At 59.7% G+C, this 20,708-nt stretch overlaps 3 protein-coding genes across 3 annotated transcripts in view; 1 reads left to right on the plus strand and 2 right to left on the minus strand.

The window, feature by feature from the left end:
• LOC114062974 (tyrosine-protein phosphatase non-receptor type substrate 1-like) overlaps nt 1-3,510 on the minus strand; it is a 12,241-nt gene extending 8,731 nt beyond the window's left edge. The window contains exon 1 of the mRNA XM_027894948.1: nt 3,381-3,510. Within this exon, the coding sequence (XP_027750749.1) occupies nt 3,381-3,453 (73 nt within the window). The 5' untranslated portion in view covers nt 3,454-3,510. The remainder of the gene's footprint in view (nt 1-3,380) is intronic.
• A 13,175-nt stretch (nt 3,511-16,685) lies between these two features.
• LOC114062975 (signal-regulatory protein beta-2-like) lies at nt 16,686-19,618 on the minus strand. Its single transcript, XM_027894949.1, has 5 exons — nt 19,576-19,618; nt 18,256-18,615; nt 17,929-18,130; nt 17,521-17,560; nt 16,686-17,196 (listed from the first exon to the last, which is right to left on the minus strand). Exons 1-5 carry the CDS (start codon nt 19,616-19,618, stop codon nt 17,068-17,070), a joined length of 774 nt encoding a protein of 257 aa, XP_027750750.1. The 3' UTR covers nt 16,686-17,067.
• LOC114062976 overlaps nt 19,617-20,708 on the plus strand; it is a 2,997-nt gene continuing 1,905 nt past the window's right edge. The window contains exon 1 of the mRNA XM_027894950.1: nt 19,617-19,972. Coding sequence (XP_027750751.1) covers nt 19,617-19,972 — 356 coding nt within the window. The remainder of the gene's footprint in view (nt 19,973-20,708) is intronic.

The raw sequence follows: 20,708 nt of genomic DNA on the forward strand, positions 1-20,708 counted from the left end.
TGCTGATCTACGACACCCGAGCTCCAGCCATGACCCACCACAGCAACACCTCCACAGCACCTGCTCGCACCTCCCAGCCCAGGAGCAGGAGTCCCTGGTCAGGCCTGGCTTCTCTTCCTCATGCCTGCACCCAAAACCCTACACCAGGACCATGCTGCCCCCAACAGCCTGCTTAGAACCACCTCAACCCCCTGCAGCAGCGCCCAGCAATGCCCCCACCCTCCCGATGGGAAAACACAAAGGGGAAGTTGAGAGAAAACCCCAGAATATGCAAGTTAGAAAATGCAAAGTTTCCACCAAAGCTCCTTTCCTCTTTTCTCCTTGAATGCAGCTTCTCCTTGCGTGCAGCAGATGCCTCCCCTCCTCCTTCCCCTTTCAGGGCTCTCGCCCCAAGGGTGGTGGGACCAGGAGCCCAGCTGAGCCCCCTTCCCAGCAGCTCACAACAGGCTTGTGCACTAGGAATGGGATGCTGGGGGTCTCCAAACCACAAGCACATGGGACACAACAATTTCTCACTCTTTCAGGGCAAACCTGCCTCCCACCTGCCACCCTATTTTCTTTGACTTGGATTTCAAACTACCTGGAAGGGGAGCGTGATCCTCTCACCTCCAAGATCATGGGGAACTTAGGGGCTCTGACCCTGTAATCTGCTCTATCCTACACTCCAGAATTAGCCAAGGGTTTTAGAGCCCTGGAAAGCATCACCTGACAGTTCCCATGTAGGTGGGAGCACCCTTGCAGTGCAGACCCAGAGCACTTCCAAGCCCAGAGCAAGAGGCAGGAGCTCGATCTGGCAGAGCCTGCCTCCCTCCCGTTATTCAGTTTAATTTGGGAGTAAAATAATCCCAGTTCTCACTGCAGTGCAAGTTTTCCATGCCGGTGACACATTTTTTTCTATATTCCACCTTTTGAAGTATTCGATACTGAACAGATTGCAAGAGGCCGGGGTTTAATTCAGGAGAGGCTGCTTAGATGCTTCCCGATAAAAATAGATTTTTTTTTTCCTCCGAAGGAGCCGGATAAGGAGCTCTGGGATGGCTGTGTGCTCCAGAAACAACGTGCAGCTGGTCACCGGCATCCGAAGCCCCACGGTCACTCAGTGAAGGAACAGGCCGATGGGCATGAGAACCCCAAAATAATCCTGCTGGAATTTCACCTGCAGCGCTGCTGCCGGTGGCGGAAACTAACAGGTGCTGCCTATAAAAGGCCTGGAATCTGCTGTTTAGGGAAGCCAAGGAGAGCCCCAGGGATAGCTGTCAAGCCCCAAGCAGACCCCGGGGCGCTCAGGGAGGGCTGTAGTAAAAGCTGTGCTTTACATCCGTGACATCAGAGGAAGCCTCGGCTCACACACAGCCACCATTTCCAGGCTGCCCTCCTCCAGCATCAGCAGAAATTCATCCCAAGAGCCAGAGACCCAGAACCAAACAGAATTCCCCTCTGGAAAAGGCTCTGGGAAGCGCAGCTGAAACCCTCCGTGGAGACACGGGAGGGCTCTGCGGGGCGCAGGTTTCACAACAGGACTTTGCTGCTTGACTTCCCAGGATCTCAATGCCTTTGCCCTACAGGAAGGTCTCCTGCAGGACCTTTGCCTTTCCCCTCTGCTTCTGCAGAAGCTGTTGGAGCAGCCAGCAGCAGGAGCCTGGGCCAGCTCTGCTGGAGTTCAGCTTAGTTTGAGCCGTGGCCCAGGAGGGATTCACCATATGGGGGGGAAAAAAAAAAAAACAAACACGCCCTGCATGCTTGCACCTGAAATGAGGGATGCCAACCACCCCACAACCCAGGGCTTTCTGCCCCGGGGTGGTTCTTTTCCCATGGCTGGCTTGAATAAAACCGGGGTTCTTACTCCAAGACCACATTTCATTGAGCTCGGGAGCTTTGCTGGAGCCATTCTTTCTCTCACTGGGAAGCCGCGCTCACCGCCAAAGTCTTCTTGGCTCTCAGCAGCCGGAGTTTTCAGCTTGGGGCCAACACTTCTCAGTTGTGATCAGGCGACTCAAAGCAAGGAGTGTTGTGCTGAAAGCATTTGCTTTCTGCCCAAGTTTGCATCCAACTCTTCGCTCAAGTAAAGCTTCGGTGGTAAATATTTCCAGTGGGCATGGGAGAAGGTGGTTTTCCCTCACGGAGCCTGGGCTGGGCTGTTTGTTGTGGGATCTGGCTGGGAAGGGTGGGAGTCGGACAGACCAGGCAAAAAGCTCAGCAGCGAGACGCTCCTGGAGGTGTATCACTATTGCCCTGGGTTTGCCCCAAAAACCTTGTCCCTCCACTGGCAGGAAGGAGAGCGATTCCTTTGCCATTAACACCCAAAATGAAATATCCTAGAAATGAAACATCCTTGAAAGCAGCCGCCACCACAGGGCTTCGTTTCTGGTGGGACCAGAGACTTCCCACTGCCGAGAAGGGAAGGGAAACAGATGGGGAGCAGCACTCTCTGACTGGCTGAGTCCTCAGCATTTATGAGGGACTGGTGGAGACATGAGCCCTGGGGAGGGCTGGGGAACCCTGAGCAAGAGGTAGCCCGAGGCTGGGTGGTGCCCGTGGATGGTGCAATCCCACTGCTTTGGTGACCAACAGTTGGGTAGAGAAAGAGCCCACAGGGGGTAGCAAGAAAAACAAGTTCCTGGCAGAGGAGACAGGCAGCGCTCACCAGAGCCTCCCCATGCCTGCTCCACCACCATCTCCGAGAGGGAATATGGGCTGCTTGCTGAGATTTGCCTCTCCCATAGCTGGCAGGGGGTGCTCTCAAATGGGTGGGAACAACATGCCTCTTCATGCCCCTGCCGAATTCCCTGTCTCGCTGGGAAAGGGAATGTTCACCCGCCCGCCTTGAAGTTTGGTTTGAGAGGAGCCGCCGAGCGAGGGCCCCCCGGGAGCCCCTTGGCCATTGCCGCGCTCTAGGTCATCCCGGGAAAGGTCAAACCAACCGTGCGCGGAGAGGCGGCGTCATGTCGCGTACCGGAGGTGTGCGGGAGCGGGGAGAGGCGAGGATGGGGGAAAGGGAGTAAAGGGCAGGGAGAGAAGGAGGGGACAGGGCAGAGGAGAGAGGAGCAGGGTGGGAAAACAGGGCAAAGCAGAGGAGAAGGAGAGGAGCAGGGTGGGAAAAGGGGGAAGAGGGAACAGGACAGAGCTAGGCAGCAGGGTGGGAGGGAAAGGGGGAAAAACAGGGCAAAGCAGGGAGAGAAGCTTGATGAGAGGGAGAGAGGAAAAACAGGGCAGAGGAGAGAGAAGCAGGGTGGAAAAAAAAAGGGAAAACAGGGCAAAGCATAGGAGATGAGCAGGGTGGGAAAGGAAGGTCCAGGACAGAGCAGTGGAGCAGGGTGGGAGGGAAAAGGGGGAATAGGACAAGGAGAGGAACAGGGAAGCAGGCAGGAGCCATGGCTTACCGGGCAGAGCGAGCAGCAGCAGGCAGGGCAGTGCCCAGGCGGTGCGGCCGGGATCCCGGGGATGCAGCTCCATCGGTGCGGGGAGCGGAGCCCGCGGCTTCACAGCGCGGCCCCGCGCCCGGCTCGGCTGCTGGATTTGATATATAGGAAAAAAAAATAATTAAAAAAAAAAGGAAAGAAAAAAAAGAGAGAGAACTGCAGCTGGCGAAGCAAATCGCTGTTCTCAGCCCCAAAATGAGGAAGGAGGCCGGGCTCCCCCTCCTTCCCCCCCCCCCCCCACCGCCGCTCCGCGGCGGGCGGGCAGCGCACACGCAACGCACCGACACGGACCCGCACCCGCGGCCCCGCCGCCGCCCGTGGGCACCGGGCCGGGCTCGGCTCCGCTGACGGGGCCGCCGCGGCGGGGCCCCGGGCGGGCGCGTGCCCCGGTGCCGCGCGGAGCCGCCTCCCCTCCGCCGCCGCGCCGCCTCCCGCCGCCGTTGCCGTGGTACCGGGGAGGGACGGGGCTGGCCCCTCTTTCGAGAACCCCCTGGCTCTCAGCAGCCGCGGTTTAGCTCCGCTTCCCCCCCCCCACCCCCGGTGGCGGGGGCGAAACCAGCCCCGCCCGCCCCGGGGCAGAGTTCTCCGGTCACCCCGGTGTGCGGCTGCCTTAAGGTGGGCTGGGAGGGGACCCCCGGGACCGCCCGCCAGGAGCCCCGGGGTGCCCTGTCCCGCTCCACCGGGGCAGATAAAAGACGGTTCAGTGGCCCCAGGGCTGCGGGGAGGGGGATGCGGGTCCTCTGACGCGCCACAGGCTGCCAGTGTGGCCGCTGCTTTGCCACTGCCACAGCCCAGCATCCCTGCGCTGGGATCGGGGTGCAGGGGCACAGCCTTCGGGGGTCCCGAACACCCAGGGACCACCTGGGGCCGGGCCAGGACAGCCTGTAGCAGAGGCACAAGCAACACACAGCCTTGGGGGTCCCAAGTGTCCAGGGACCACCCAAGGGAGCACCCAAGGCTGAGTGAGCCGTGAAAGCCCGTGGCAGAGGCACGAGTGGTGTTCTGCAAGTGCCACAGGGACTGGTCAGCTTGGCCCGCGAGGGTCAGAGCAAGGAGGGGACACTGGTGCAGCACAGGCAGTTGGAGGGAGGATGGAGAGGGAGAGGAAATTCCTGCACAGCACACTGGGAGCATGGGGACATCCCTGTGATGTCCCCTCAGCTGGAGCCTGCGGCAGGGAGGGGCGAGAGCCTGAGGACGAGGCAGCTGTAATGGTAGACAGGGCTGAGGAGGAGGGTGTTTTGGTGTCAGCATCCATGAGATGCGTGTCCCTGCACTGCCCTGCTTCTCCCTGTCAAAAAGTCCTTCCCAGAGGAGGCACAAGGACACATTCTCCACTGCCTGCACCTGCCACAGCTTCTACTGCCTGTGGGTACTTCACAAGGCCAGGACAGGTACCTGGGGTGAAGATGCAATGCTGGCAGCTCCCATGCACCACCCTGCTGTCCCCTCTGCCCTCTCAGGGGTGAGGTAGACACTGTGCAGAGCAGGAGCTCCCAGCCCACCCAGCATCACCCCCAGCAGCACCGATCACACTGACCGCTCTCCTGCTCCGGGCCGGGTCCCCGAGGGCAGCACCAGGTGCCGTTCTGGGGGACCGCCTGCCAGCTCCCCCCTCCTTCCCTCCCTCTCTCCCTCTCCAGGCAGCCGCCGGGGCTGTCGGCTTTATTTAGAGCCTCGCACAAACACACAGCCGAGATATCTGAAGTGACTTGGCACCATCAATCTGCGCACGGCGTACGCCCGCGCATCCCCGGCCCCGCCAGCCTCCCCCTCGGCCCCAGCTACACCCACAGGGCACATCCAGCCTTAATTTAGCGCTGCTGGGAGCCAGGACCAGCTCCCCAGGCATCTGCACTCACCTCCCCCTGGGACACACCGGCAGCTGGAGGCTGCACTCAGGGGCTGCAGCCAGCGCTGCTCCCACTGGAGGAGGATTAGTGGCCAGTGCTGCTCCTGAGCAGCCTAGTGCAACCTTCATTTCCCTTCACACAGCTGGCCAGAGTGGGAGCAAGGAGCAGGGATCCAGAGGAGCCCTTGGATTTGGTCTTTTGAACATGAGGTTTAATTGCCTTGCACAGGGATGGGACATGGGGACACGTCCCCACAGTCCACAGGTTCCCTCACAAGAGGAAGCAGAAGGGCATGTGCAGAGTTCTGCTCTCTGGTGACCAGTGACAGGACCCAAGGGAACAGCATGAAGCTGTGTTAGAGGAGGTTTAGGTAGGATATTAGGAAAAGGTTCATCATCCAGAGCTTGGTTGGGCATTGGAACAGGCTCTCCAGGGAAATGGTTGCAGCACCAACCTGAGAGAGCTCAAGGAGCTCAATGCTCTCAGGCACATGGTGGGATTGTTGGAGCTGCCCTATGCAGGGCCAGGACTTGGACTCGATCCCTGTGGGTCCCTTCCAACTCAGGATATTCCACGGGATTAGCAGCAGTTTGTGGAAACCTTGCAGCTACCCCATGATGGGCAGTGCATCCCACCGGGCCTGAGCCCAGAAGGAGGGACCCTTGGAGCAAGGGGGTTCCCAGCAGGAGGGAAGGTGCCAGGGACACGCTGCAGCCATTCACAGCCACCTTTCCTGGTTATTTTTACATGGAAGCACAGTTCCTGGGGCCTGGCTGCCTTCAACCTGCCTGGGCTGTTCTCTCCTGCTCGGCGTTAAAGGTTCAGACAACCTGTTTCGAGGCGATTGCAGAGCAGAGCCAGCCTGCACACAGGCAGTAGAGCGCTCGGGAAGGGAAGTTAGAGCTTAAAAAAAGCTCTGCAAGAGAAGGTACGGCGCGGAGCAGATGGTGCGGCGCGAGCTTCCCCGGGAAGAGCTGCTATTGCTCCCCATTAGGAAGCATATGGGCAGGCTCAGCTGCCTCCCCTGCTGCCCACGGCCCTTCCACTCGGCATTGCAAGGGCCCTGCTCCAGCACAGGGGGTTTTGGAGGGTGCACCCCAGCAGGGCAGCACCTGCCTCGTGTCAGCCGGGGAGAGGAGCGTTCAGCTCCTTGTGCGCCCGAGGTGGAGGGAGAACGCTGAATTTTGGGAGTGCAACGCTGCCATCACCACCACCATCCTTCTGCACCGAACACCCACGAGCGAGCAGGAGGCTGTGGCGCCGCTTGGCAGGGCGGGCAGCACTGCCAGGCTCTCGGTGCTGCCAGGGCTGCGCTCGCTTTGCAGCATCTCAGTGCTCCAGCTCAAAACCGCTGCTCCCACAGGGGGGATTCCCTAGACCCTGGAGGATTCCAGATTCTGGCTCTCCCCGGCCCTGGGATCCAGGCAGCAGCCAGCACAGGGATGGGGCAGCGTTCCAGGGGAGCTTTTCAAGGATAAGTTGATTTTTGCAGCTTTGAGGCACAGCGAGGAACTCGCGTCATGCCGCCAGCGCCCGTCTGGGGAAGGCACGTGCTCCATGTGGTGGGTCTGGGCTGGGCTCAGCCACTCCCACAGGTTTGGGTGCTGGGGGGTGGCTGGGGAGGGCAGGGCTCTGCTCTCCTTCCCTGCTCCCAGCTGGGACCAGGGGCTCAGTGTGCTTTTGCATTCCCCCATTTCCAGCTGGGCAGCGGAATCTGCCCCGTCCCCAGGAAGGGGTGAGGATCCTTCCCCACGCAGGGACCCCCAGCCAGGGCAGCAGCACCCGTCAGCATCCAACAGGGACAATTAGAGCCTCGCCAGGGTGATCCCAGTGGAAAGTCTTGCAGCACTGGTTTTGCCCAGACTGTTCTTTCATCCCTTAAGCAGCTGCCTGTCTGATCCTCTCCCGGCCCCTGAGGGACAGCGGTGGCTCACTCAGCTGGAGGGAATTCACAGGGGATGGAGATGGGAAAGGTTCCAGTTCCTGCCCTGCAGAGCCAAACCTGGGCCTGTTAATGAGCCACATTTCACTAAGGATGGAGGGTCACTGCAGGTCTTTTCCTGCCTGGGAATTTCTCCCTCAGGATCCCCACTCCAGCATAGGATGGTGGAATGGGAAGGGTACCAATAGCTTGACTGACCACACCATACCAGGGCACAGCAGCTGTCCCAGAGGGCTCAGTCCAGACTCAAAACCCAAACCAGATGAGGGATAATGGGAAAAAACACCAATACTTTGGACATCAGCCTGGAAAACACCCAAACTCAGCACCCAGCAGTGCAGTTCTGGAGCTGAGGGCACAAAGCCGTGCCCAAGCATCAGCGAGCAGCCAGCACCCGTGAGAGCCCTCCATAATAATGACTCAATGATCTTAGAGGTATTTTCCAACCCCAACGATTCCACAATAAACACAAATGACACAATGCACGCCCCCACCAAGGCACGTGGGGCTGCTGGGACTTACTGCCCCGGGCAAGCTCAGAGCCACCCAGTTGTATCCTGGCCCAGTCCCAGCCCCAGCACCCTGAGAGGTGCTGCTTTCACAGCTCACCACAACAAAACACCATGTGGGACCACATCAGAGCACCAAGCCCACACGAGGCCTGCTCTGGTACCTGCAAGCCAGCACAGCCTCCCCAGCACATGCATGGGGCTGGGCACGTTCACCTCATCCATCCTCCAGCTCCAACCCCAAATTTCAAGAGCCCTCCAGCTTAAGAACCAAGTGGACACATCCTACAGCCCCCTCCTGCTTCTCCTCACCAGCCCTCAGGCTTCAATCAGAACTCACAGAGGGCTTTTAGCTGGGAGAAAAACAAACAAATTTCTCCTGAAGTTGGGAGCACCAATTACACTGCTGATATTTAGGGCTTCCAGCACAACAAATGGAGCTTCAGCTTCATTAGGTACGATGCCAATTTAGACCAAGACATTCAGTACAGGGGAAGCTTAAATTAGTTTATCTGATGTTAACTTATAACAAGCAATATGGCAATGCAGGGATAGAAAGAAGTGACCTGTGAGCTGTTTGCATGGACCATGACCCATGGAAGGAGCACGCAGAGCCCTCCAAACACCGATTTAAGAAGCAGGAGGATGTATCCTACCTGTTTCCTCATGCTCCTGTCGCAGCACCCACCACCATGAACACCATGCAGCTGGGAAAGAGGGGAGGGCTCCTAATCACCCCCTTTTATGGGAGAGGCCCTGGGGAGGGTGATGAGCTGCAGGGGCTTCATTATGGCTGTGATTGCCAGGAGAAAGGTGGGACTGGGTTGTGGGGGGATGCTGTGTGAGCAGCCTGTGCATGGGCTTTGCCCCTCACCTTTCGGGGGGGCTCACGGGAACTGCCTGTAATTCTTTTGGTCAGGCTTTTATTGGGTGATTCAGGAGTTACAGCTGAGTTATTTCAGCTCTCCCAGATCCTTGGCAGAGCTCTCAGGGCCTGCTGGTGCAAGGGAGGTGTGGGGGGGCAAGTGGGGAGGAGGTGAGGTGCTCCCTGGCAAGGGGGATTTTCCAAGGAGGGCCCCTCTGTGTGCGCTGGACAGCCCTGCTGCCCATTTCTGCCTCCTCAGCAGGGAGCAGGGCTCTGAATCACAGCCCACTTAATTTGTGTCCCTCTGCCACTGAATTAATCCCCAGCACTGCTGGGATCAGCTGGTTCCCTCCAAGCCCCTGAAATGACTTTCAGAGAGGATGAGGGAGGGATGTGGCACTGCCTGCCCACACTGGGCTTTGCTGGGGTGGAGTGATGCTCCAGGTGCCCTCATGGCATCCACACGCTGTCACCCTGGACTTCAGCAGTGGCAGCAGAGCCTGGACAGTGTCATACCACCACCCACCAGCATCAGAACATCCACCATCAGAATGTCCACCACTGTCAGACCATCCACCACGGTCTGCCAAGCAAGCAGGGAAGCCCATAGGCTGTAGCAGGGACTGTATCCACAGTGTATCTCACCCATCCCAGGGCCATGCTGTGCTCCCAGGCTGCTCCCACCCGGCAGCAGTGCCCTGCAGATGCTGCAAACCGGGTGACTTGGCCGGGCTTCCTTAATGGAGCCCAGCACGCTCTGGGGGAATTCCTCACGGCTGTGTCAGAGCAGGAAAGGTGGTTTATATCCTGTGCCTGGCCTGGAAGCGGCCCTGGCTGACCTGGGATGAGGGGTTTGAGGGTGAAACTGCTGACAGGCTGGGAAAACCCGTCCCCCAGGGTCGGCTGGGAAGGACAGAGCTGGCAGTGCCAGTGCCTGTGTCCAATGAGGTGCTGGGAGGGCTGTGCCGACCTTTGCTCACCGGCAGGGTCCTGCCCCTTGCTCTGGAGGAAGGTTTGCTCACTGTGGGTCTGCAACGTGTGTGGTGCTGCCCAGGAAGTGGTAGAGCCACCATCCCTGAAAAAAAACATGTAGATGTGGCACCTGGGGACGTGGCTTAGTGGTGGGCTCTGCAGTGCTGGGGGAACACTTGGACTCAAGGATATTTCCCAGCTGTAACTGCTGACCAGGGCACAAGACAGCCCCCACCCAGGGCAGCTCACTGGGGTCACAGGGTGGCCCCAGCCCTGAATCCCTTGTGCCTGGGGTTGCAAAACTCAGGGGCTGTGTGGGATGTCTGTGCTGTGTGGAGGGCACGACCGAGCTCCCCTCAGCTCTGGTGGGGTCCAGAGCCACAGGCAGCCACGGTGCCGTGGTGGTGGCCTCAGGACCCTTCCCCAGCCTGGGGAGCAGTGATGCCGTGGAGGAGAAAGTGGCTGGGAGGGGAGGGGATGGCATGCAGGGGCAGGCAGAGAGCTCCAGCCATGCAGGAACATTTCAGAGCTGGGTGTTAATCATTGATAGGTTTCTGGGAGCTGTTTGAGCCAAAGCCTCCCTCCCTGCTCCAGAGGGGGAAGCTCTGCACTGCTCTGGCCCGTGGGGATGTGGTGGCAGTGCCAGTACCCAGATCCCCCAGCACACAGGCAGCCCCACGGGGCAATGCTGGAGAAGACCTTGGTCTCCCCTTGGCTGTACCACCAGGGCTGTAGTGGGGCGAGGAGCCCGGCCGAGGGAGGTGTGATATCATCTCAGTTTTCTTCTGCCTGTTTTTTTTTTTTTGGTTTGTTTTTCTTTTCTTTTTTTTTTTTTTTTTTCTGCATCCTCTCCAAGTTCTCTGCTGATTGCAAATCGTTATCATGAAAGCTCATCCGAGGCTGCAGCAGCAGATAACGCTGCACCGCCGGGCCGGCGGCTGGAGCTCATCGAGGCTGCGCTGCCTGAGAGTCCTGCGGCAGCTGCGGATGGAAATAAAACTGCTAACGCGGGGGATTGATCACGTTCAGCCACCTCAGCCCAGCGCTTCCTGCTCGGCAGGGAGACACTGAAATCTGGGCTCAGTGGGGGAATCTGCGCTGTGGGATCTCGCCACACGGACACTCGTGACACCGGGGCTGGGGAGGTGCCCCACGGAGGGCTGAGACACGGCACGTGGGGTGCAGGAGGGCTGGTACAACCCCAAAAAATAATCACCTTTGCTATTATTACCAAGGGTCTGGCAGCAGGAGCTTCCCTGGGGTCATTTGTGGCAGTGCAGGATCCAGTGAATCACAGAGGGAATGGCAATTACACTGGGATGCAGGGGGGATGTGCCCCGTGAAACAGCTGGACCCAGCCCTGGAGGGGAGTGCTGACCAGTCCCCGGGGTCATCTCCAGCCCTGCTGCTGGGCAGTCCCAGCGGTGGCTGTCCCCACACTGTCCCCACAGCAGCCACAAGGCTCAGGGGCCGCATGCCAGAGCTCTTGGCTCCTTATTTTGGCCCCATTGAGACCAGGCCCAGCACTCCCACCTCCGTGGAGCTGGGGCCATTCTGATCCTGCTGCTGGGAGCTGGGTGGAGAAAAACGCTTCTCCAAGGGATTTATGTTGGTTTGTCCTTTTTTTTTTTTTTTTTGAAGTTGAAAGGCAACAAAAAGCTGGAGAATTAATTCCAGCTCTGCAGGATCTACCATGCTCCCGGTGACTGCATCGCTCCGAGGGGCTGGCCCTGATAAGGAGCTGCAAATCCGAGCTGCCAAGTGCTGCCATCCCACCAGAGCCTCGGAGGGGGATCAGGGATTTAGAGGGTCTGTGTGATGTCTAACAGGTTTAGAAAATATTGCCCGGGATTATCCACTCACGGTGGTGACCGGAGACCTCTGAGCTGCGGCAGATGCCGGCACCAGCTGATGTCTGCTGAGGGGGGTTCTTGCGTGTGGGAAACTTGTTCTGCATGTGTTTGCATCGGTGTGAGTGTTCACACGAGTGGATGGACGGCTCTGGGACAGGCTGGAGGTGTGGATGGGGCCGGTGGCCCGGTGACACCGTGGGGGCTGAGCCGTGCCAGGCCCCCCACAGCCGCCAGCCCTGTGCTGGGTCTGGGGTGCCAGGAGGCAACCGCGGGAGAGATGCTCCAGCCTCCGCTGCGCTGCAGCCCTCTAACAGCAGCTCTGACCGCCAGAGTTAATGATATCCACCCAATTAGCCCAGCCTAGCCCCGAGGATTAGCTGATGGAATCATCATCCCAAAGCGTAAGCAGTTAACGCTGCTAATTAGTCATCGCGTGAATCCCAACCCAACCACCGACTGAGGCGGCCGCGGTAGCCGTGGGCAAGGGGTGATGCCCACCCGGCCGGGCTCTGGGAGACCGGAGCTGTTTACGGAGAATCTGCCGGGCTCGGGGATCCGTTATTTTTACACGTTGCCATAGCTACTGATACCATTATAAAATTAAGCCTAAACCATGCGGAAGAAATGGATCTGTCACAAGGAATTATTTTCGGGAGCGCGCTGTGGGTCCGGGCGCTGCCCACCCCGGGGCCGGCGGCGAGGGGCCGAGCCCAGCGGGGTGATGGGGGTCCCCGCATCCTGCCCACGGGCACGTCGCTGGGCTGAGGCGCCGGGCAGGCTGCGGAGCTCCGGGATCGCCTGGAGCCACCGGCGCCAGCACAGCCCCTCCGGGCTGGCAGCAGCGCTGGGCACGTCCGGGGCGAACAAAAGCCCGCTGAGAGGGAGCTTTCAGGCCGCGCCGCGCTGCCTCCCGCAGCGCCTGCTTTCCCCCTTCTCCTGCCTCTCTCAATATTTTTCCCTTTCCCTGCACTTCCCCGCAGAGGGACGCTTGTGCCGGGCTCGGGGGCTGCCAGCGCTGGGGCCACGGCCAAGCACAGCCACGCTTTAAGGTCGCTCCCTGGAGCAGCCGGGAGCTCCAGGGACCCCCGCAACGTCCTGCCCTCGGGACAGGGAGCTCCCCAAAGGTTTTCCCTACCCTGAGCACTTCTCCCTGGACAAAGCCACCTGGAGCATCCCCAGGAGCGTGCACAGCAGGTACAATGTACATGAGGCTGTTGGGGGGCACCAGGACCACTCCGGTGTGCCACCAACAGCTGATCCAGCGTGAAGAGCCCCTGGCACCTCAGTGAGGGCAGGAAACTCCCTTCTGCCCACCCTGGAACCCTCATCCAGCACTGCAGCTGGATCCACCCTCCCTGTGTTGGCTCCAGAGGGCGATTGTCCCTGACCAGTGTCCCGTCCAACACCGAAAGCACAAAGTGAGTCTTTCGTAAGCACTGCATGTTCCTGTTTGTCCCACGGCCCTGGAAACCCCTCTTTAATCACTGCCAGTCTTGGCCTCGTGGCGTCCTGCAGTGAAGGACTGAAGGGGCCAAAGGAGTGTTGGGCACAAAGGATGTGACGCTTTCATTTTCACTGCCTGCCCTCTCTGCCTGTGATAGAAGAGGTGAGGAATGGTCAGAGGGCAGCCCCCCATCCACCCCACACCCCTTCAGCTCAATGGATTAAATGAAAATGATTCCAGGTCCGGCAGAGGGGTTCCCACAATCAATAACTGCAATAGCACAACCTCCTACTAGACACCAGAGAATCCACAGGGACAAGCAGCATCTTCCAAACACCTCCACCTCTTCTCAAGTTAGAGCTCTGGGCTGCAGTCTGGGGGGCCCAGTTTGCTTTGTGGGCAGTGCCAGGCAGTGCCCAGGAGTCCACCTCTTCCCCAAACACCCCGGTGTTGTGGGGTGGCTGCCCCGTAGCCCTGGCTGTCACTGGGAATGTTCCTGGGGGCTGGAGAATCCCCCACTGGGCTGGCAAGGGCCCTCACTCCATCAGGAACCTTGGAGGGGACGAGGCTGGCAGTGAGGCTGTGGCACAGAAACAGTTCCTATGACAACTCCAAATCCCAGACCTGCTCATCCCCTTTGGTGAAAATCCACAACAACCGTGAAACCAGGGAATAAGATTCAGTAGTAAGACGTGAAATAAATCAGGACCAGTGTAAAGCATGTCACCGTTTTACTTTGGCTTCGTTCCTTTCCAAGGAAAAGCCTGAGAAACCGGGAGCTGCAAAGGGGTGAGCTAACAGGTTTGGAATCGGAGAGAGAAGGTTCTGACGGTGCAGCATTCCAGGACTTCTCCTTCCTGTTCCCTCTCTGGCAGGAGCCTATCCCAGGGAAGACAGTGGGCACAAGCAAGACCTGTGGAGCATTTTTTGGGGACCATCAAAGTGTCTCCGAGACCCTCTCCCTTCTTTCCAACGCCCTCAAGGCAGCTGGCTGCTCCTCCAGCTCCTCCTGCTGCTCCCTGTCCTGGCACACCATCCCCATGGCATTGCCTGGTCCTCTTGGTAGTGTGGGGTCCCCCTGGCATCACGGGGTGCTCGTGGCATCCTGGGGGCCCTGTGACATCAGATGCTCTTGGATCCATGGCTGTTTGGGGGATGCTGGTGTGCAAAGGGACCAGCCTGCCTCTCCCTGGGGACGCGCTTGTGCTCACCACAGTTTCATGCTGGAAAGGACAGGGATGGAAACAGGAATGGGGACAGGGATGGGAACAGAGCAGGGGTGCAAGGGTGTCTTGGACAGAGACAGCCACAAATCAGGCCCCTGGCTGGAGCCACAGCCCTGTCAGCCACTGGAGGGGACCAGCTGGAGCAACGCTGGCTCCAGGGGACACGATGTCTCCCGGGCACTTATCCCTGTGACAGACACTGCCACTGTGGAGGAACTCGGCTTCTCATCACGGAGCCAGAGCATCCCAGGGCAGGGCATGAAGCATTTATCCCTGTCTCTCCCTTTTTCTTCTTGCCCAGCCCTTGCTTCAGCACAGCTAAGCATTGTTCCACTCCCCACGAGTGCAGCCAGCCCTGTCCTGTCCCCCAGGACACCGGGGAGATGCCTGCAGCCCCCTGTTTCAGCCAGCCCACGCACTAGCTGAGACCACGCTCTTCCTCAGCTTTAATTAAATCATTGCTGCCCTCCCCTTGCTGCCAGGGCCAGCCCCCTCCATCAGCCACTCTCTCCAGACTAATTGCTCTCTGTTATTCCATGTTTTCTGTCATGCTCTCCCTTGGCTCCTGGCACAGCCCACACCTCCCACACTGGCTCCCCAGCACAGCACAGCACAGCACACACCACCACCCTGGCAGGGCCTGCCAGCCCTCTCGCACTGGCACCTCCAGGAGACAATTCCCACCTCCCAGATCAGATGCCAGGGCAGCCCCTGAGCATCCACTGGCAGCCCAGACACACATCCTAGTGCAGCCCAGCCCTTTTTTCTTGTCTTTGCCATCCTGTGAGGTCCTGGCACTGGGCTCACACATCACACAGAGGGAAAGCCCCACACCTGTTTGGAGCTTGGTCTCCCTGCTGGGACACCAATCCTCTCCCACCACCCATCCAGGTACCACCTCAGCTCCACATTGAAGTAAAATCTTTGCCCCCTTCGCTCGGGCCTGGCTGTGGCAGGAGGAGCCTGGTGGGTGCCAGCCCCAAACCCCAGCACTGCCCTGTGCCCCCCCAGCCATGGCAGCTCCCACACCTCGAACCTGTCTCGCTTGAGCACCCAGCGGGTCACTTAGCGGGACGTGACAACCAGCGGCATCAGGAAAACACCACAGCGAATCCATGACCCCAGCACTGCCTGACACTGCCCCCTAAGCGAGGAGTTGCCCCCTGAGGGAGGTGCTGCCCCCCAGGTGCGTCTCTGCCCCCCGAGCAAGGTGCTCCCCAGCACGCTCCTACCTTGTGTCCGTGCTCGGGCGCTTGTTTGTGCTTTCACTGCCGGCACACCCCGGGCTGGTGGCTTAAAGGATTTTCCTTTAATAACCACCAAATCCCTCCCCTGGGCAGTAAGCTGCAGACCTGGGCCCTTTCCTAGGTGCAGAGCGCTCCACCGTGCTCTGCTCGCTCCCTGCTTTGCATATGCTCCTATCAAACTGGATTTCCCCACTCCTGATCCAGCCCGGTGCTTAAAAAGCTCTAAATCCCCTTGAATTTCATTTCCCCTGGTCCTCGAGGTCTATCCCCAGTTTCGTTCTCACCCACATATTTTACATATTCCTGTTCACAGCCTTGATGTGAGATTTCCGCCGGTTTGGGTGTCGTCCCCGTGCAGAGCCCGGGCAACCCCTGTCCTGCTCAGAGCAGCCGCTGCCTCTGCTGGGAAATGATCCGTGGCATTGTCATGGCTCCACTCAGGATCCAGCTCAGGGGGTGGCTTCAATCTTGCACTCCCATCCCACAGCCCCATGCTGAGGGGGCCAGGCTGAGGACAGGCACTGGACCCCTGCCCTGGCAAACTCCCCCCCTCCATCACCATGCCCACAGGGTGCTGAGTGTGCCCGAGCTGTCTCTGAGAAAGAACTGACCCCAAACTGTCCCCAGGACACGTCCCCAGAGGAGGGGACTCTTATTCAGTCATGCAAATAAATTTCCGTTGTAGCTCCTCTCCCCCCTGTGACAATTCTGTCCTCAGGAGGATCTCCCTGCCAGCCTCACTCCCCGGGGCTGCGTCGTCTTGTTTCACTTCTCTTTTCTGATTTCACAGGAAAAAAAGCAGATAAAGCTGAAAATTGGCGACTGCAGCAGCTTCCAAGGTCACAGGTGGTGGTGGCAGCAGGTTCCTCTGCCTGGAGAGCCCGTTTTGGCCTCAGCCCCTCCCTCCAAGGGGGTTGCTGGGGGCCTCATGTGGTGTGGGGGGAGCTCAGCTGGCAGGGGTGGGTGGGTGGGTGAGTGTGGTGACAGGGTGTGCTGGGTGCCCAGCACGAAGTGAGCTCCGCACATTCCTGCCCTTGCCACCTCTGCCCTCTGGCTTCCAGCCTCTGGACTCCTTCCCTGGGGGGTGGGCACTGAGCACATGGGCACACAGGAGCAGGGAATGTGCCTGGGGCAGCTGTGCACGGGGCAGGGAGCGTGCAAGGAGCAGATGTGCATGGAGCAGGTGCCCTGGCTGGGGGAGCTGCCTGGGGCAGGTGGGAGGTGGGAGCTACCTGGGGGGCTCAGCATCAGCCCAGCAGCAGCACAGGGGATGTGGGGGGCACACGTTCCTCCCAGGATCTTGCAGTACTGGCACTATTGCTCTTGCCCTGAGCACAGTAAAAATGGACAGCACAGTTGTTGGATGGCTTTAATGAGGGTGGTGACAAGATAACAGAAATTATGGACCTGTCAGACAGGAAAGGGCCAGTGGAGGCTTGTGCTGGTGGGCACAAGCAAGCATGAGGCCCTCCTAGTGTCATCAGCACCAAACAGCTCGCACAAGGCAGAGGTGCTCAGCCTCGTGGTCTGAGATGGCTGCTGGGTCCTGGGAGAGCTGGCACGGCAGGTCCAGCCCTGAGACGGGAACAAACAGGAGGAGCTCGGCTCTGAGAATGGCGTGCTGAGCTGAGACCGCTCACAGCACAAACAGCTCCACTTCTTCTTTACCGTGCCCTGCAGAAAGGTCCCTGCTTCCTCCCTGGCACGGCTGGGCCGGGCGGGCCGCGGGGCCGCGCATCACTCGGCAGCTATCCTGAGGCTGGCGTACTCCGTGCAGGCTGTGCCCCCGCTCCTGCCGTGCCGCGGGGCCACAGGCAGGACCTGCAGGTCGGCGTAGTGGATGTCGTTCTCCTCCTTGCTGCTCTGCTGCAGAATGGGGGACGATGCAAAAATAACCCCACCCCGTTTCACAGAATCGTGGGATATCCCCTGGATTGGAAGGGACCCACAAGGATCATCGAGTCCGACTCCTGGCCTTGCACGGGGCAACACCAAGGACCAGGTTCAAGCCAGGCTGGTGGTGGTACGGCTGCAGAGGTGGCCCCGTGCTGTGGCGCAGACTGTGCTGGGACCACAGGCAGGCAGATGCTGCCCACCCAATGCCCCCTCAGCCCCAGAGCCTTGCAGAGTTCCTGCAAGCCAGGGCATTGCCATGGGATGTGCTTCCCCCTATTCACAGCTCGCTCTTACCTGGCTGGGTAGGTGGGAGCTCTCTGCATCCAGAACTTCGCTGCAGAGGGAAGGACAACCATTAGAACTAAAGGAATCTGCGTCCCCTCCCACCCAGCACAGTCTCCCTCAATTCCCCTCCCGAATTTCATCAGGATGACCATGCTGAAGGCAGAGAGGGACAAGGTGCTGTCTGTGCTCCTGGGCTGGGCTCAGGCACCGCAGCGAGGGGCTGCGGGGAGCTCCCTGGTGCCGGGTGCCCCCCACCAGGTGCTCCTGTGAAACACAGAGAGGGGCAACGCAGCGCAGTGAAGGACCTTTTCTGGGGCAAATTACTGCTCTAGAGAGGAAAAGAAACCAGCATACAGCAGGTGGATAAGGCAGTTCACTCAGCTCAGGGTGCAGAAGGAAGAGGTGGTGGGTACAAACCTGCGGGTGCTGGGGGTCCCTGCACAGCACTGCAGCGGGGAGGGGGGGAAGCTGCCCATGCCTGCCGGCCCCGCTGGGCACGGGCTGCCCACCCCACCTCGGCGTTTCCTCCTGTACAGGCAAAGGGCGACGAGGAGGACGAGGAGGAGGAGGAGGCAGAGCACCACAACTGCAGCCACCATGCCAGGAACCACGGCTGCCTCTGTGGAGATGGAGGCAGAGAGGGAGAGGGTGGTGGGTGCAGGGCAGTGTGGGGCCTGGCTGCAGTCAGGGTGGGGGCTGTGGGATGGGGTCCCCGGGAGCAGCATCCTGCTGGGCTGCACTCACCGAGCACAGACACCTCCGTGCCACTTCCACGCCGAAACACCTCATCCCCACCGCTCAGGGACTTATGGAACTTCACGCAGTAATAGGTGCCGGCATCCTCGGGCTGAGCATCCCTGATGTGGATGGTGAAGTCTGTGTCGGACCCTTCCACTGCTCTCGTCACACGGGGGGAAGCAGAGCCCATAGTGTCCCCATAGATGGTCCTGTTCTCAGTGCCCCAGCCCTTCAGCCACTTCACAGGACCAGGCTCACTGGATCCAGACACGGTGCAGCCCAGGGTGAGCGTCTTCCCCACTATCACCGACACCTTGTCCCGGGGCTGGTGCAGCTTGAAGTCCTGACTGCCCTGGGCACCGGCACCTGGGCACAGCGACAGGAGGGTTCAGGGGTGAGTGACAGGGTGAGGCGAGGGCTGATCCACAGGCAGAGCAGCCTGAGCTTCCCCAGTGCAGCTGAGAGATATCCTGGGATGTGGTAGAGACAAAGTGCAGGCACTGGGAGAGGGGAAGGTGGGTTCAAAATGAACAAGGGGCAAATCTGAAAAATGTGCAGGCTGCCCAGGGCAGTGGTGGGGTCACCATCCCTGGGGGGATTTAAATGACATGTAAATGTGGCACCTGGGGACAAGGTTTAGGGACGGCCTTGGCAGTGCCGGGGAAATGGTTGGACTTGAGGATTCTAAGATCTTTTCCAAGCAAAATGGTTCTGTGATTCTATAATTTGATAAATCTGCACCCTATTTTGCCATTTGCAGGAGGTGCTGCAGGCGCTGGAGGCCAGAGAGGTACAGAGGGAGCTAAGGGGAATTCCTGCCAGGAAAAACTCCAGAGTGCTGTTAAACATTAATGCCCTGGCTCTGTTCCACACGAGTTAGGATCACTGGGGCTCCACAAAGAATTGGGGTTCGCAGCCAGGAGCCAGCCAGGAGCTGGCTCTAGGCAGGGATGTGCAGCCCTGGAGTCCAGCACAGCTCCCAAACTCCTTGTCCCCCAGTCCCTCCTGCCCCCACAAACTCTTCAAGTCTCCAAACCTCTCCTCTCCCCCGAGCCTCTCCATTCCCAAACTCCTCCTGCCCCCAAACCGCTCCTGCCCCCAAACCGCTCCTGCCCAAATCCCCCGGTCTGCTCCCCACCGGCTCTGCGGGGCTCGACTCGGCTGTGCTCTTCTCCGGAGCAGGGCTCCGCAGCAACCAAAAGGTGGTCGCGGAAAGAAACCCCCAAGATAAGCCCGGTGCTTCTCTTTGGCTCCCGCTCGCGTTAATGACCGATGTGGGACGGGGCAGGGGAGCGGGGGGCTCCGGGGGCTCCACTCCCGACTCACCCGAGAGCTGCCCGAACAAGAGCAGAGCTGCCGCCGCGGCCATGGGCTCTGCCCAAACTTTGGGAAGGAAAAGGAGAAGCGGGACAGGAAACGGAGGCGAGCGGGTGGTTAACGCTTTGGTGCCTGCCCGGGTCGGGCGGGTCGCGGCAGAGCCGCGCATCACCCGCGCCGGGCATCAGACCTGTCGGGTATCACCCCTGACGGGCATCACCCCCGACGGGCATCACCCCCGGGCCGCCCGGCCCCGAGGGGCTGCACTGGGCTCTGGATGGGGAGCGGCTCTACGTCCTCCCGGGTTCAATGTGGGGCTGGAGCACCGGGGGCCCCTGGCCCAGCTCTGCACCACCGACCCACGGGAGACACCAGCCCGCTGCCTGATCCTGCTGGCAAAGGATAGGTGTCCCCCCGACGCTCCGGGGTGCTGAGCCACAGGCTGGGGCCACGTGTGGGAAGAGTGTGAGGCATCAGGGTCCCTCTTGCTGGCTGCCCAGTGCCAGTGGCCATGGCCTGGGCTGTGGCTTTGGCACATATCTGAGGGGAAAGTGGGATGGACATCAGCATTTCGGACCAGCCTTGTGATGAGAACACTGGGGAACAACTGGGACATCACTGCATAGAGGAACTGGGCTAGTAGTGGCCCCTTTCCTTCCCTTTTGCTGGTTGAGTTGCAGCACCCTGCTGAGCTGAGCCCAGTCCAGCTAAGCTGTGTCAGGTTGAGCCTAGCCAAGCTGAGCTGAGAGAAGCCCAGACATCAGGGAGTAAGACATGGGAATATCCATGGCTCCAGGGACAGAGGTGCTGCCTCTCACCTGCCTGATGCTGCTCCTGCTCTGCAGAGCCCCGGGTAAGTGGGGCCCACACAGGCCCAGAGCTTTTCCCATGCATGCTCCCCCATGATGCTGGCTGCATGCTATCCCCTGTGTCTGGGGATAGCCAGGGCTCTCCTCTCGTTGCCTCCCTTCCAGATTGCTTTTGTCCCTGGATGAAGAGTTTGGTTAATTCCAGCCCAATCCCAGGAGCTCCAGGCTCTCCCCCTCCCTCGCTCCCCAGCAGTGCTGGGGGACAAGGGACAGGAACACCTCTCCCGCTCCTGGCTTGGTGCCAGTGTCTGGCGATGCCTCATGCTGTGCCCT

This window comes from Empidonax traillii, unplaced genomic scaffold, assembly GCF_003031625.1.
Source record: "Empidonax traillii isolate 1590-97213 ecotype Southwest subspecies unplaced genomic scaffold, ASM303162v1 scaffold448:size1359114, whole genome shotgun sequence".
Taxonomy (NCBI): domain Eukaryota; kingdom Metazoa; phylum Chordata; class Aves; order Passeriformes; family Tyrannidae; genus Empidonax; species Empidonax traillii.

Bases quoted from the DNA above. Each gene is read 5' to 3' on its own strand.
- LOC114062975 (XM_027894949.1), bottom strand. From the start codon at position 19,618: ATGGCCGCGGCGGCAGCTCTGCTCTTGTTCGGGCAGCTCTCGG. The intron at 17,561-17,928 runs GTTTGTACCCAC...TTCCCTCTGCAG, and splicing joins GGGACCCCCAGCACCCGCAG to CGAAGTTCTGGATGCAGAGA. The intron at 17,197-17,520 runs GTAAGAGCGAGC...CCCATTCTGCAG, and splicing joins GCTCCCACCTACCCAGCCAG to CAGAGCAGCAAGGAGGAGAA.